Source organism: Sardina pilchardus, chromosome 10, assembly GCF_963854185.1.
Source record: "Sardina pilchardus chromosome 10, fSarPil1.1, whole genome shotgun sequence".
Classification (NCBI taxonomy): Eukaryota; Metazoa; Chordata; class Actinopteri; order Clupeiformes; family Clupeidae; genus Sardina; species Sardina pilchardus.
In genome coordinates this window covers 7,788,334-7,801,908 of record NC_085003.1, presented here as the reverse complement: position 1 = coordinate 7,801,908, position 13,575 = coordinate 7,788,334, and the positions used below count along the sequence as shown (strand labels likewise).

General features: G+C 43.1%; 1 protein-coding gene across 1 annotated transcript in view; it reads right to left on the bottom strand.

Moving 5' to 3' along the window:
• The window catches only part of LOC134094194 (protein kinase C-binding protein NELL2-like), a 57,378-nt gene that overhangs the window by 9,471 nt on the left and 34,332 nt on the right, over positions 1 to 13,575 (bottom strand). Inside the window, exons 14-15 of the mRNA XM_062547624.1 lie at positions 11,887 to 12,009; positions 10,689 to 10,784 (exon numbers count right to left, since the gene is read on the bottom strand). Coding sequence (XP_062403608.1) covers positions 10,689 to 10,784; positions 11,887 to 12,009 — 219 coding nt within the window. The remainder of the gene's footprint in view (positions 1 to 10,688; positions 10,785 to 11,886; positions 12,010 to 13,575) is intronic.

Sequence of the window (13,575 nt, the reverse complement as noted above, 5' to 3'; positions counted from 1 at the left end):
TTCTCCCAAGCAACTGCTTGAAGCAAACGCTACTAGAACCTCCCGTTTTATCCTTAATTTTTCAAGGAAACATAACAAGAGTACTGCAGGAAATATTTGGAGGTTGGCCTCCGCATGAAACTGATTAAAGAATTAAAGCAGTCGGTTTCTAAACGAAGGTACCCTTAATATGCACTAATGGATGCGGCATGATTTTAGTAGGAATCCAGATGAGAGCAAATCCTTTCTAAAGCCTTTTAAAGGGCTTCATGTTGCATACTTCTGGTCTGACAACATGTGACATATAATTTTATTGTGGGGACAGAGGCTGAAAAACATTCAGTATTATTTAAACAACAGGATTTATGAGTTAGGAATGATGATATTCAATTAAGACTGGGGAGAGCAGATGAGGGAGGGGATAAGCTTGTGATTACACAGGCAGAATAAATGGAGGGGCCTCTGTTGCGCAATGATTAAATGTGTCCATAAAGGCAGCGATGGCTTCTTTATGATTTTGGCCTGATGCATTATCAGGGCCGCTCATTAGGAAAATGGCTTCCCCGACTCGCCGGCCAGCGGTCCATTGGCCCATTTAGCCAGGAGAGAGCACGTTCTATCCAGCCATCGGACTAATAGGATTATGCGCCAGTGGCTAATGAGGCTTTGCACGTTCTGGAAGATTATGCACTGGCCACACGTCGACGCCGTACGTTTAAAGGGAGGACCAAATCCTCACAAATAATGGACAAACTCCCGGAACAAAACAAAGTTCTGCTGATTCACTCCGCTACTCTGATAGTCATTACCATTTAAGTTGCATTTGATACGAGCTGTCCCAGATTTTTTTACAACAAAGTTTTAACACAGTAGTTCATCAATTAATTATATTAATGGCAGCATTTCATTAAAGTTAATTACGTCGTACAGCATCACTTTGTCCAATCACGAGATTTTGTTGAAAAAAAGAAAAAGAAATCACTCATTTAAAATGTCTTCTCTGACTTCCTTCATCAACGATTAGAGAGTCTGTGAATGAATACTTCATCACATGACAAATGGACTATAATATGATACAGTATAACAAGACTATAATATGATAATTTGACAAAAGTGATGATTCTGGTGGCCTTGGGGTGATTTGAGCAATGAACTATTAGCCTTAGCTGACTGCTGGGGGATGATCTACACGGCTCCAGGAACACAGTGATTTCGCCACAAATCATACAACACTCAACAATTCATTTCCCTCTCAGTGGAAACACTGCATACCACAGATTGCATATCAGAACAACTCCCGTGCAGCCTGAGTTTGTAACTGCGTCATCTGTAGCGCATTTGCCAAGGAGTAGGCCTATCACAACACCCTCTCATAGACACTTGTTTAGACCATGGGCATATTTTAAGCTCAAAGAAGGGAGTAATTGTATTCAAGAAAGCTTATCCTATCTTTTAAAAAGGTGAGATATATCAAGCTCTTTGTGGAGAAGCACGGTTGACAGACTACAGAGTCTTTGAAACTGAAAACCAGCATGCTTTCATGCAAGAATAAAGAAAACTGAAACTGAAAAAGTATTTGATTTTTTTCTGACTGCTGCCTGATGACTAAAACTGGAGAATAAGGTGCATTTCTCTCTTATTTATAACCACCATAGTTAACCTAGTATTCTAAATATACCAGCAAAATCATACAGCATTCTTCTACATATCAACTAATAAAATAAGATAATAGGAAAGTCATATGTAGTGAGTAGCTGTTGGTTTGTTAGTCAAAGGAAAGGGTAAGCAATCTACAAAGAACTTAAGCAGCTTCATCTACAGTATCAGACCAAACTGGAAACAACCTATACAATAAAACTAAAAAGAGATATATTTGGTCTTTTGAAACATGTGGAACATACTTCAACAATGCAACAATGTACAACCATACCCTCTTTCTTGTATTCATTAAATGACTGGAACAAAACTGAAATGTTGTGTTGTGGTCATACCGAGGAACACCAATACAGAAGCTGAACAATTTCAAAGGGAGAAGGCCTCTCTCTAGTCTCATACTAGAGTGCAAATGGCAAACAGCAGTGCGTTCAGTGAAGCCAGGCTTCAGGGACAATTAAAAATCACAAACGCCTCCTATAACGGTCCTCTTGTTGCTCTCTGGACGCTCTGCCCACGGAAATGGGATCACATTTCTCCACCACACCACTTAGAGCGTGATTATGCAACTTGTGTTGTTGTTTTTATATTCGGTGTTGTAGAACATGTTACCCCTAACAGTTTATTCTTTACCAGCCTGACAGCTTGTCCTAACTGCATGAGAACATCTGATTGTTACGTAACATCGAATACTCTGTCCACACTGAATAATGTAAATATGCTGTTTTGCTGCGTAGCGCTTCTCATTCAAAATAGCAAAATAACACAAGCGACAGAAAGAAAATATAAATGGCGTCTGACAAATGTTCTTGCTCAAAATGTTGTCCCGTGTCGTGCCTACCTTTACTCGCACCCAGTTAGGACATTCTAATTGAAGGCAACATAATTAAACTGATTCCGTCGCTGTCACTCGCTTGCCTCGCATGCAGTTACGATGCAGCCTGAGCTTGGATGGCAGGAGGGGGGCCTAAATTGGAACAGAAAATGGAACACACCCTCTTTCTCTTCATGAATATATACTTTTTGAAACTACTCAGCCGTATGCAGAGGAATGAAGGTATCCATATTAGAGGAAACACTGGAGTATGAGCTCTCTGTTCAGTATCTTAGATGCAGAGAGAAAGAATGAGAAAGAGAAAGAGAAAGAGAAAGAAAGAGAGAGAGAGAGAGAGGTGGTAGAAGGGGAGGGGGAATGAAGGCAAGTACCCAGCTCTTCCTCTCATTATCTTGAGCGACAAGCTGGAAACAAAGACTCTATTAAAGCCAGTTCTCTAAGGACACGGAGCAAGTGCGTCTGTCCCCCTTACGCTTGTTACAGAAATATTCCTGCAGCTCAGGAGGGTCTGCCTCTCTCCTTCCCCCTGACTGACTGAGTGACAGAGAGCACCCCGGGGCCCAGGAGCTGCACTGTGAAGGCGCAAATCCTGACTGTTCCCCTGACATATCATCAGTTTTGTACACAAATAACCTTATGTCATTTAGAGATATGAGTCTGTGTGCGTCTTGCTTTATTTCCATTTCTGACCCTCTAATATTCCACAAGCTCATGGTTTACGAAATGTTGTTATATCTAATAATAGTACATTAACCTAAATGTGGGCTTCCAGGCTATTAACCTGTGGGCTGTTACGGTGAATTAACAGTCTGAAGTGTCAGAATAGCTGTATTATTTTAGGATACTATGAAAGAGAAATGGGAGAAATGACTTCTGTTTGATTGTCATTGCTGAAGTCAACCCACAGGAATGCATCTTAGCAGAGCAACTCTAGCCAAAGGCAACTCTCAGGGGGAGACTGTTGGCTTTCTTTGAAAAATAAAAACAACAAACTCTAGTGACAGGCTGTAGACACAGTAAAGCTAGAAGCAATGCCAGGATGGATAGGGAATAGACTGAAAACATGCGAGAACTGCAACACCCCACTAAAACCAATTATTTGCTATAGCAAGAATCTCCCACCCAGTAGCATCCCGTAGATTCCATATAAGAGCTAAACTGCAAAAAAAATAATAAAATAACATTCCTAATGCCGTGGCTTTTCCAGCGGCATGGGAAGAGCTCTCTCCTTGCGACCCCGGGAGATGTGCCATTTACACCTAACGAGGCTCTCCTGAGCACCTAAGAGCCGGCTCCCGCCATCAGGAACCCTAATTAAGAGCCGCTAATGAGCCATGATGGATGGGCGCTCCGCACAATCCTAAATAAATAATGAAAGCCTAATCATCGCGCTTTAAAACAACGAGTGTGGGTTCAGGAAGGCGTGAAGAGGCCTGATCGTGCCTCTTCCGGTAGGTGAACAGTGTTCAAGGAGCGCCACTGTGTTTACCATGGCGGCCGTCCGTGGCGAGTGATCACGACGTGGCTAATCTGAGGTGTTCTGGAACAGCGGCCTCCAAATCCGGGAGGGGGGGGGGGGGGGGTGACATCTCACATGTTTTATGTTTTGTGCTGCTCACTGAAACCCCTCATTTATCTACCCTTCTGCTCTCTGATTTGGGATCAGCTTAGAGGTCTTGTACCGTACGTGCGGAGATAAACAGCGGGCCTGATTTCATCGGCGCCACCGGGCCACCTAATCCCTCCTCTCCCCCCCCACCACCACAAAGCCAAAGGTGAGGCAGACAGCCAACTGCAATCACAGTTCCTCAGACCCGCCACCCTCCATCATCTGGGAGTGGAGTCGCTGAATGGGAGTCTAATTATGCCTTTCAGCAGAATTGCGCTATTAATAAAATAACACTGGTAGAACCACAGTTAATGGCAATAGCCTTCGCATAGAGCCTGTGTGAACAATACAAAATCTGCCCGTCTCTGCAGAGGTGATCCAAAAAGTCAGAAAAAAAAAAACGACTCGGGAGATTGAGAAATTGAAATCAAGGTCCGGTAACTTATTTCATCACGTCTGACAAAATATGTGCTTGACCTTGCATCATTCCTTGCCTTCGTTTTCACAACACTCTCCTCCAGAATGGGTTTTTACTTCACAAAGCACATATTTGGCTGTCCAATCCTCCCCGTGATAGTTAATGCAGCACAGGCTTTCCGCCACACTCAATATCTTGCTCAGTATCTCAATAAATCAATATCTCTTACATTTACACCTACCTTTTAATGGAGCCTCAGTCTGGGAACACAAAGAGCAGATACCGTCTCAGTTCATACAAGAGGCCTCCAGACTTGACACAGACATGATATTGGACCCTGTGAAACTTTCAGTATATCATCAAGATAGCATGGTAATAGAAACTGTTCTATTATTTTGCTTCTCTGTGTTAGGAAGACATGGGTTGCGGAGGAAAGGATATCGCAAGGTTGTAGGTCTCCTCTGCTTTCACAGATGTGAGGAGTCAGCGCTCCATTGTACACCGTGGAGGGAGAAGTAATGACCATCACAATGCGTGGAGCAACGCATAATCTCAGAGTTCCCAAACTGAACAGTGCAGGCCAATGCAGGTTATGCAGACTTTTTATGGAAGACTTTTTATGGAACAACATATCGCTTGAACTGAGGATGCGATGAATTGGGGTGATATCCACATTGAGGCCACGTGAATGCACACACATATCAAAGATCCAACAGCCATGAGGATTTAAAGAAATGTTCATCCATTAGATACCATCTAAGGGCACACACACACCCGACAGTTACCAAACAGACACACCATCTCACCATAAAAGGACAGTGTGATGTACATGGCTTATACTGTCAGAGTGAAGGCCGAACTAAAAAAGTATTGAAGTCTACAGCTGTAACGTGAACTCACAGTGAACTTTCTCTTCATTCCGACCATAGTGACCAAGTATTCAAGGTTCCGTCCCTGTGCGTGAGCAACAACAATCTGAGGAGGTGGGCAACATTTTCCGGACGTCTTGGCGGTCACGACCCGCACTGGGTATTTCTGGCATTGTTGTGTGCACTCTATTTGTCACTACTTGCTCTCTCCCTTTTTCTCCCTTTTTCTCCCTTGCCGTCCCTCTATACAGACTGACTTGAATGGGCCGCCTGCGCCGCAGTGCCTCAGATGGGAAGAGCAGCATGGCACGCTGAATAACCGTCTGACGTCTCCAGTGAAAAACAATGTCAGGGATAGTTCTGACGCGGAAAATAGATACATATCAAGAGAGGCAGTGGATGTATTATTAAAATGATGTTATGCTTTTAATAATTTGTTTGACAAGACTGCGCTATAACTCCGAGACAGCAAATGCGCACACACACACACACACACACTCACTCACTCACTCACTTTGCCTTGCTCCTACACACACATAATCATACACAGACACACACACACACACAGACAATTTTTCCACATCAATTTTCTAAATGTGAATCCCTTGAGGAGCTGCCCAAATCTTTCCAGTCAGGATCAGAGCGCTGGTGAGGGAGGGGGGAGAGGGAGGCAGATGAGAGATGTCCTTTTCTCTTAGCTCCACACTTTGTCTCTTTATAACCAAGGCGAGAGAATGCCTCGAGCTTCCATTGGTCATCATTAGCTGCTGATCACTCAGTGGGAGACCAGAGAGGGAGGGGGTGGGGGGGGTGAGGGAGGGGGGGAGGAATGGAGACAGAGGAGGATGCATAAATAAAAAGCCAGTAAATAAATAAATAAGCATGGCTGCAACAAATCTTGAAGACAAAAGACGAGCTAATAAGATTTTGACCAGCCTCCTTTGAGAGACACACTGTGTTTTACAGCCCTGTTTTAATAGGCTCATCTGAGGGACCATAAGCCTGCGTGTGTCCTCCTTAGGCTGTTTCATCATTTAACACATCTCATCCACCTAATCTCACCCACTCTCAACACTCTTGTCAAAACGCAACATTAAAATCCCATGTTATTTTGGAATTAACCAGCACACCGGCTGATCGCTGTGTTAACGTCGCTGCATTGCCGTCAGAGTGGATTTTGCTCTGTTTCCCGTCTTTAAGCGGGTCCTTGGCGTGGTGGCCACGGGCTAAATAATTCATGGCGTGACGCGCAGCGGTGCGGCGTGGGCTCCAGTGGCTGCCAGGGTGTCGTGGCACCTGCCCCAGCTGCGCTGTGGAGTGCAGGCTATGCCATGCACGCGGCAGGGAGGGAGGAGGGGCGGCACAACTGGAGGCACTGCGGGCATTCAGTTGGCATGGACAAGGCCAGCTGCCGCACATGTTGGGCTCTCTCTCTCTCTCTCTCTTTCTCTTTCTCCCTCTCCCTTGTTATCTCTCCGTCTCTATCAATGCCCCATCATCCATCTTTCATCCATTTCTCCTCTTGTTCTTTTTCTTTTCCCATCTCTCATTATCTCTCTCACTGTCTGTTCCCTTCTTGGTCTCTTGGTCTTTCATTTCTTCTATCCTCTTTCTCTCTCTCTCTCTCTCTCTCCCCTTCTCTCTATCTCCATCTCTCTCTCTCTCTCTCTGCTCTGTTCATCCTCTCAGCTGTCACTGGCCCGGCAGCTGGTCTCAGGGGATCCCCCTAAAAGCTGGAGGCTTCAGACAGTGGAAGCGAGGGGGGATGTGAAAGCTTTTCCATGTTCAGTCCCCTAACCCAGCTCTTCCAAGACCTCCATTGCCCTCTCTCTCTCTCTCCCTCTCTACCTTACTAGCATCACTAAGCATCTCTTTCTCCTTCTACCTCTTCTTCTGCTGCTTGTCCTTCTATGAGTCCATGTTTTACTTTGCACTGACCAGTGTGGCCTGAGCACGCCATGAGGGAGACACGTGGACGGTACAGGCCCGGAGCTGCCATGCGTGACCAGAGCAGACCCCCCACCCCCTGGACTGACATTCCATAGCATCAGAACAGAGGAACCACAACTAGTACATGTCCAGCCTAACCATGTCCAGCGTTCCAGCTAAACTCCAGAAGCTAAGTTCAATTCTAGAATCATGCTATAGACCCTTCCAACAAGAAAAACAAAAACAATGCTTGACTGCTCTATTTTGTTGCCTTAAAATAACTTCTAAAATGGATGGTTCAGGCCCTTGATGATAAGGCTGAATCACCTTCGATGCCAAAAAACTCAACACAAACATACACCTGGACTGCATTTCGTTGTGTAGTGATGCGCTACCACAACTTACACAAAAGTAAAGAGTGGCTGCGTCTCGATGTTGCTTGGCAAACATTTAGATAAAGAAAATATATTTCTTGGCGGAAGAATGATTAGAGTACATTGTTACATTTCTCATTGCTGTGCCTTTGTTTCCTGCAATCTTGACAAGTATATATAGCAACCGTTTTAGAAAAGCAATAAGCCACTCGAGTCCGTAACATATGGAATGTTAAAATGGAAACCTTGTGGAAACAGCTATGACACTGATAATGGAACTCTCTTGAAACGGTCTCTCAGTATGTTCTGGTGACTGAATGAAATAAAGGGGTGAGTCCAAGTAAAGTGAGATGTACTGTATCTTACTCAGAACAAATGATACACTACAAATAAAAAACACTAGACTAACTAAACACCTAATAGGTCTCATTCATTCAATCTATGTATCGATCTATCTCTGTCTCTTACAGAAACTGATCTCTCTTCTTAAGAAGTTCTTAGAGAGAACCTATGAAAGCCAATGCTGCAGAGAAAAAAAAGATTTCCTCATCAAAGGTAAATTGTCTGCTTGGCAACCGATTCAGCAACTCAGTCACACTCCATCGCATTAGAACCACACTGCTGAAGTAATCTCGCCGGCATAGTATGTAAAATCAATTGAGGACTGTCAGCCCTTCCTGAAGCAAATTTCTGAAAGGGACAAGGAAATTGACAAAGCGCTAGCAGAATTGGAAATCACTTTCTCATATTTAGGGGGCATGTATTCCATTTCAAATGTTATTTACAGCTGATATGAAATAGCATATGCATATTTCATTTTCATGATTTCCTTTACCACAGATGTGCCTTGGTTAAAAAGACTTATTTGAAAACGTCCCAGATTTACTTTCACCAAGCCACACCTTTCAACCAATCAACCCGTTTTTGATGTTGATAATGTGATAATCTTATCTGTATCTTGTGAGAACATGGGTGTTCTGCCATTCTTGGGAGACTACTACGGTTGATAATGGAAGCAATAAGGCCCTTAGTGCATGAATGTGCAAGATTGGGAGAGTGAGCAGTTTAGAGCTACTTTCATGATTGTGTGTGTGTGTGTGTGTGTGTGTGTGTGTGTGTGTGTGTGTGTGTGTGTGTGTGCGTGTGTGTGTGTGTGTGTGTGTGTGGGGGGGGGGGTAGGTGTGTTTACCTTCATGACAATTTCAGTTGAATATGAGCATGGACTATGTGCATGACGGTTAACATAAAGTAGGAAGGTTAAGATGGTGTGTGTGTGTGTGTGTGGGCGGATGTGCGCATGTGTGTGTATGTGTGACTATGCACGTGCACATGTGTAGTCTGAGTGTGCACTGTATAGCCCTCTTGGTGTGCAAGTTGGTGTCACTTTACAACAACACTAGATGAATTGGAATCCATCTTGATATTAGCTGCTGGGAGGGCGATGAAAAATAGCTTGTGCCTAGGGGCACGCATCGCAGTAGTTTTCTTTAATTCTGTGATTACTTATGAGCGCACAGCTCCGCCAGTGCTACATTCAACCTATTTATCAGTCCACAGCCAAGCACAATCACACTGAAAACAAATCCTCAACTCATCTGGTTAGATCTTAGCAAACAAATCCTTCACAACAAACAATCCAACAAAAAAGAGGTTTTAGCATTTTGCTAAAAAAAAAAGAGCCACCCAGAGTTCATAACTGTGTAAGAGAGATGGATGGGTGAGCTCAATGTTATGGGTGCCGTTGTGAAGAAAAGCAATTGAGTTTCAATCAGGCAGCGCACAGGGCTGCCTCTCAAAGGTCCTTTGTGTTTAATCAATAGGTGCACGGATGAGTAGGATGTTTTGGCTAGGCAGAATGGTGAGTAGACTGATTTCCATTCGCCCTCTCTAGTGAGAGGCGCACCTCAATATCAGCACAGAGTAGACTCTAATTTTGGTGAAGGGAAAAAATCGCAGAGGTAAGTAGCATTTTAATGCTTAAAAATCCCTCAGTAGAAGGAGTGTTATATCTGAACAAGATCTGATGACACCCACTGTGATTATTTTTGTTTTTGATTAAAATGCCACTGTGACTCACTCTCTCTAGTTCTAATTCAAAACCCAATACAGCATGGCTGAAAAACAACTTAATTACCTGCAGTCGTTGAAAAATGTGAATTTGAATTGAACGTGGTGCCTTTGCAGCCAAAAGGCAAAACCAGGTGATAAATGTGAAAAAAACAATCCTCAAGTGGTAGCACAGAATTTGTTTTGGAATGGCTTGCACTACAAGACTATATAGTGCTATCCAAGATCACAAATTCCACTACAGCCAGTGAACATCTAAGATAAAATCTTGCAGCTATTCGATTAAATTAGCAAAGGCTGGGAGTTACAAGAAAAGTAACTTTATGCTTTTATGATGCTTCAAAAACCGTGCGCACTGTACACAGTATATCAATGCTAATTTAACTCCAGTCAATGTGTCTCTCAAGATGGTTTATTTGCCATCAGAGCGATACTCAACTATGCTGTTTAGTAAGAGCAAAAAGTAGGAAGGAAAAACAACCTTTAGTGCATTTGGAAATGTTTTCACCAGACACTGTCAAATCAACATGAACCTAGAGTTGGCTGTGGAAAGAAGGATGTTGCACAAGCTGCTCAACATAGCCAAATAAAAACACTACAGACCGCCTAGAGGAGGTCATTCCTCCCCACCATAATGGCCACCTACAATAATTCCCTGCTGGGAAGGAGTATGTGTATCAATACGCAATGCACATTTCACATTCAATTTGCACATTACTTACATACACACACACACACACACACACACTCAAACACACACACACATACACACACATATATATATATAGTTCTGTGCTGCTGTCACACTGGAATTTTCCTTTGCAGATGAAGTACTCTGTCTGTCTGTCGAAGACAAACAACCTTTTGGCTCCCTTGACTCAGAGGAGGCAAATTCCCCAGAAAGACTGAAAGAGAAAAATGAGATGGTGGTAAAGAAGGCTTCCCCCTGTCTTACCTTTTTCACACCTCTTCCCGGTAAAGCCTTGCTGGCAGACGCAGGCGTTCGGAGAGACACACGTTCCTCCATTTTGACACAAGCCATCACAAAGAGCTGTGGGTCAAACAAAGAGGCAAGTACTGCTCACTCAGCTGCATTGTTTGCGTGATGGAAAGCCTGTACATTCATTATTCAAATGTTCCTTATTTTAATTAACGCTATAAATCATTATAGCTTATGGCCCTGCCATTGTGCTTTTAGAGAAAGTCAATATTTCAGCACACCCGAGAGATGGCAGAGAAGTAAATGAGTGTATTAAAGCACTTTTCCTCCCTTCCTATACGTTAAGTATCAGGAGCAGAGCGCCAGCAAAAAAGTTATTAGTGTACTTTATACCTAATAGCATGCAAAAAATAAGACATATACACCAAGAGCATAAATGAACAGAGTCCTAGGGGAAATGTATGAACTTAAACAGCATGCTGAAAATATTTATGAGCCAACAAAATGTTTTCTCCATCCATACTGTTATTGACACAGACAAATAAGAACTATGCATAGAACACGCAATCCATATGATGGAAACATGATCCTCCTTATCCATTATCCTAGTGAGGTTCAACTTCTGGTCGAATACATATGTATTGACTTACGGCTGCCGTTAAAACGTACAGAGGACTATTCCCCAACCAGACTATTATTTTAGCACATCAGGACACCCAAGGCTATTATTCTGCTTATACCACAGTTACCACAGATAGCAATAACTTCTCAGCGACACATTTTTTCAATGACTCCATTGAAAAATGTTCCAGTGCACTTTTTAGTACCAGTCCTGCTGAGCACCAACAATTTTTTTTTTGTCTTTTTGGTGAAGGCAATTTATGAGTATGTCATGCAAATATTCATATTTTTCACATTCACATTTATATTCCTGCGTGTGAAAAAATGGGGCCTTAATTTGCTACTTTGTAACACTCTGAGCAATAGGTGATGAGAGATCTTTGCATAATGCCTACAGTATGGTGGCATGTGTAAGACCTTATAACATCTGGCTCCAGATGGAGACAGCACTACACTCTACATACAGCTTTATGCTTTGACCACAGAGACTACTACATGGACACATACACCAGCTGGCATACGAGGTGATATACATACCCTAGGGATATACAGTATATATACTGTATATGTATATACATCCTGAGGCCCCTACCTCTGCAGACAGTGCCGTTGCCAGTGTATCCAGGTTTGCAGGAGCAGCTATGGCCTCCCACGGTGTTGAAGCAGAGCGCGTTGTCGTCGCAGTTGTGGAGACCGGTTGCACATTCATCATGCTCTAAAGGAGAGGGGGAGGAAAGAGAGATGCTGATGCAGGCGCCGCAACAGCTCCCCGACTCCCTCCAATCCTTTTAAGGCAATGATTGGGCTGGGATGTCTCCAAACAGGTACCCACACAGGTACCCACACATAAATACATCTGAGCATGACAACTAATTCCCTGCTAACAAGTGCAAACAACTTAATCTCCAACAAGACTGCATCTACATATCTATAAAAGAACAGATAAATAAAAAAGGCACATGTAATTAATAAGAAACCACTGTAATCTAAAATCCATATCTAAAATCCAATCCATGCAAATTACTTCAAATATCCACCCACCAACAAATATAAAGGCTCAACTGTAGGCTTCCCACACTCAGAGCAAGGAATTAAAACTTGTGAATGTAGCTTACAGTATAATTGTCACGATCTCTAAGAGATCAGGGATCACTGAAGTTTTGGTTCTTTCCCCTTTTTTATCTCATCTTCTTTTTTCTCAAGTTGAACATCTAACAAATTCTTGTGACAAGTCTTAAATACTGTTTCTGTGGAATAGGAATGTGACATCAGCCACTAACCACAGGCACCTCACCACCTAGGCTGCCATTAAAAAACATCTCGCTTTGCAGGACGCTGTTGAGCGCTCTGCACTTCCACTCGAGTTATTTTGGTACAAACGTGTTTTGAAGAGGAGTCAGGCAGACACAGAGGTGGGTGACACATAAAGAAGCCTACTGAGGGTGAATCATCAGCATCCCAACAGCAATGATCTCATCTGAATATCCTCAGGTGTACAAGCAAATATAAGAAAGATAGAAACAGAACATCCTCTTCCTTCTCCACACAGGGAGCCCAAACACTCGGGAAAATAACTTGCCCTCCACTGTCTGCATATACTACAAAACAGAACTGACGTTGCATTGAATGATAGTTTTCCTTTTTGACAGCAATAGCTGCCTTATTTTAGGATATGTATATTTTAGTAACACATACCTACAAATAACTTGGAGATCAAAAATACATACTGAAAGTACCTATTACATACTGTAGCAACCTGTATTTGAAATATGTATACACAGTACATGTGCATACATACGGTACATACATCTAAGGTATACCTAGGCCTAGGACACTGAGACATACAGTATGGTAGGACTGCAACAGTTAAATGCTTATGCCAGGATCCATATTAGCACATTATCACTCCTGTCACAGACCACATCAAATGGAAACGCATGGATGTGGTGGCGTGTTTGGAAGGCACAGTTACATCCATATCCACATGGCATGATAAGTCAGGAACAGGTTCATACAATGACTCATCTAAAATTGTGAGTGACATTTGGGTGATCGCTTCTGAAAATGAGGTGCATTTGACGGGACAGAGAAGGCATTTACAATTACTTTATGGCAGCCTCCTCACACACACACCATCCACTGGTTTGCATTAAAACAGTCTTCAAACCCCCTTCCATCACCCAGCCAGGAAATGGAAGAGAAATGAAATGTCGCCCAAGGAAGGGGGGGAAAAAGAGATTAGCCCAAGGTCACATCTGCTCACGCCTGCGGGACCTGAACT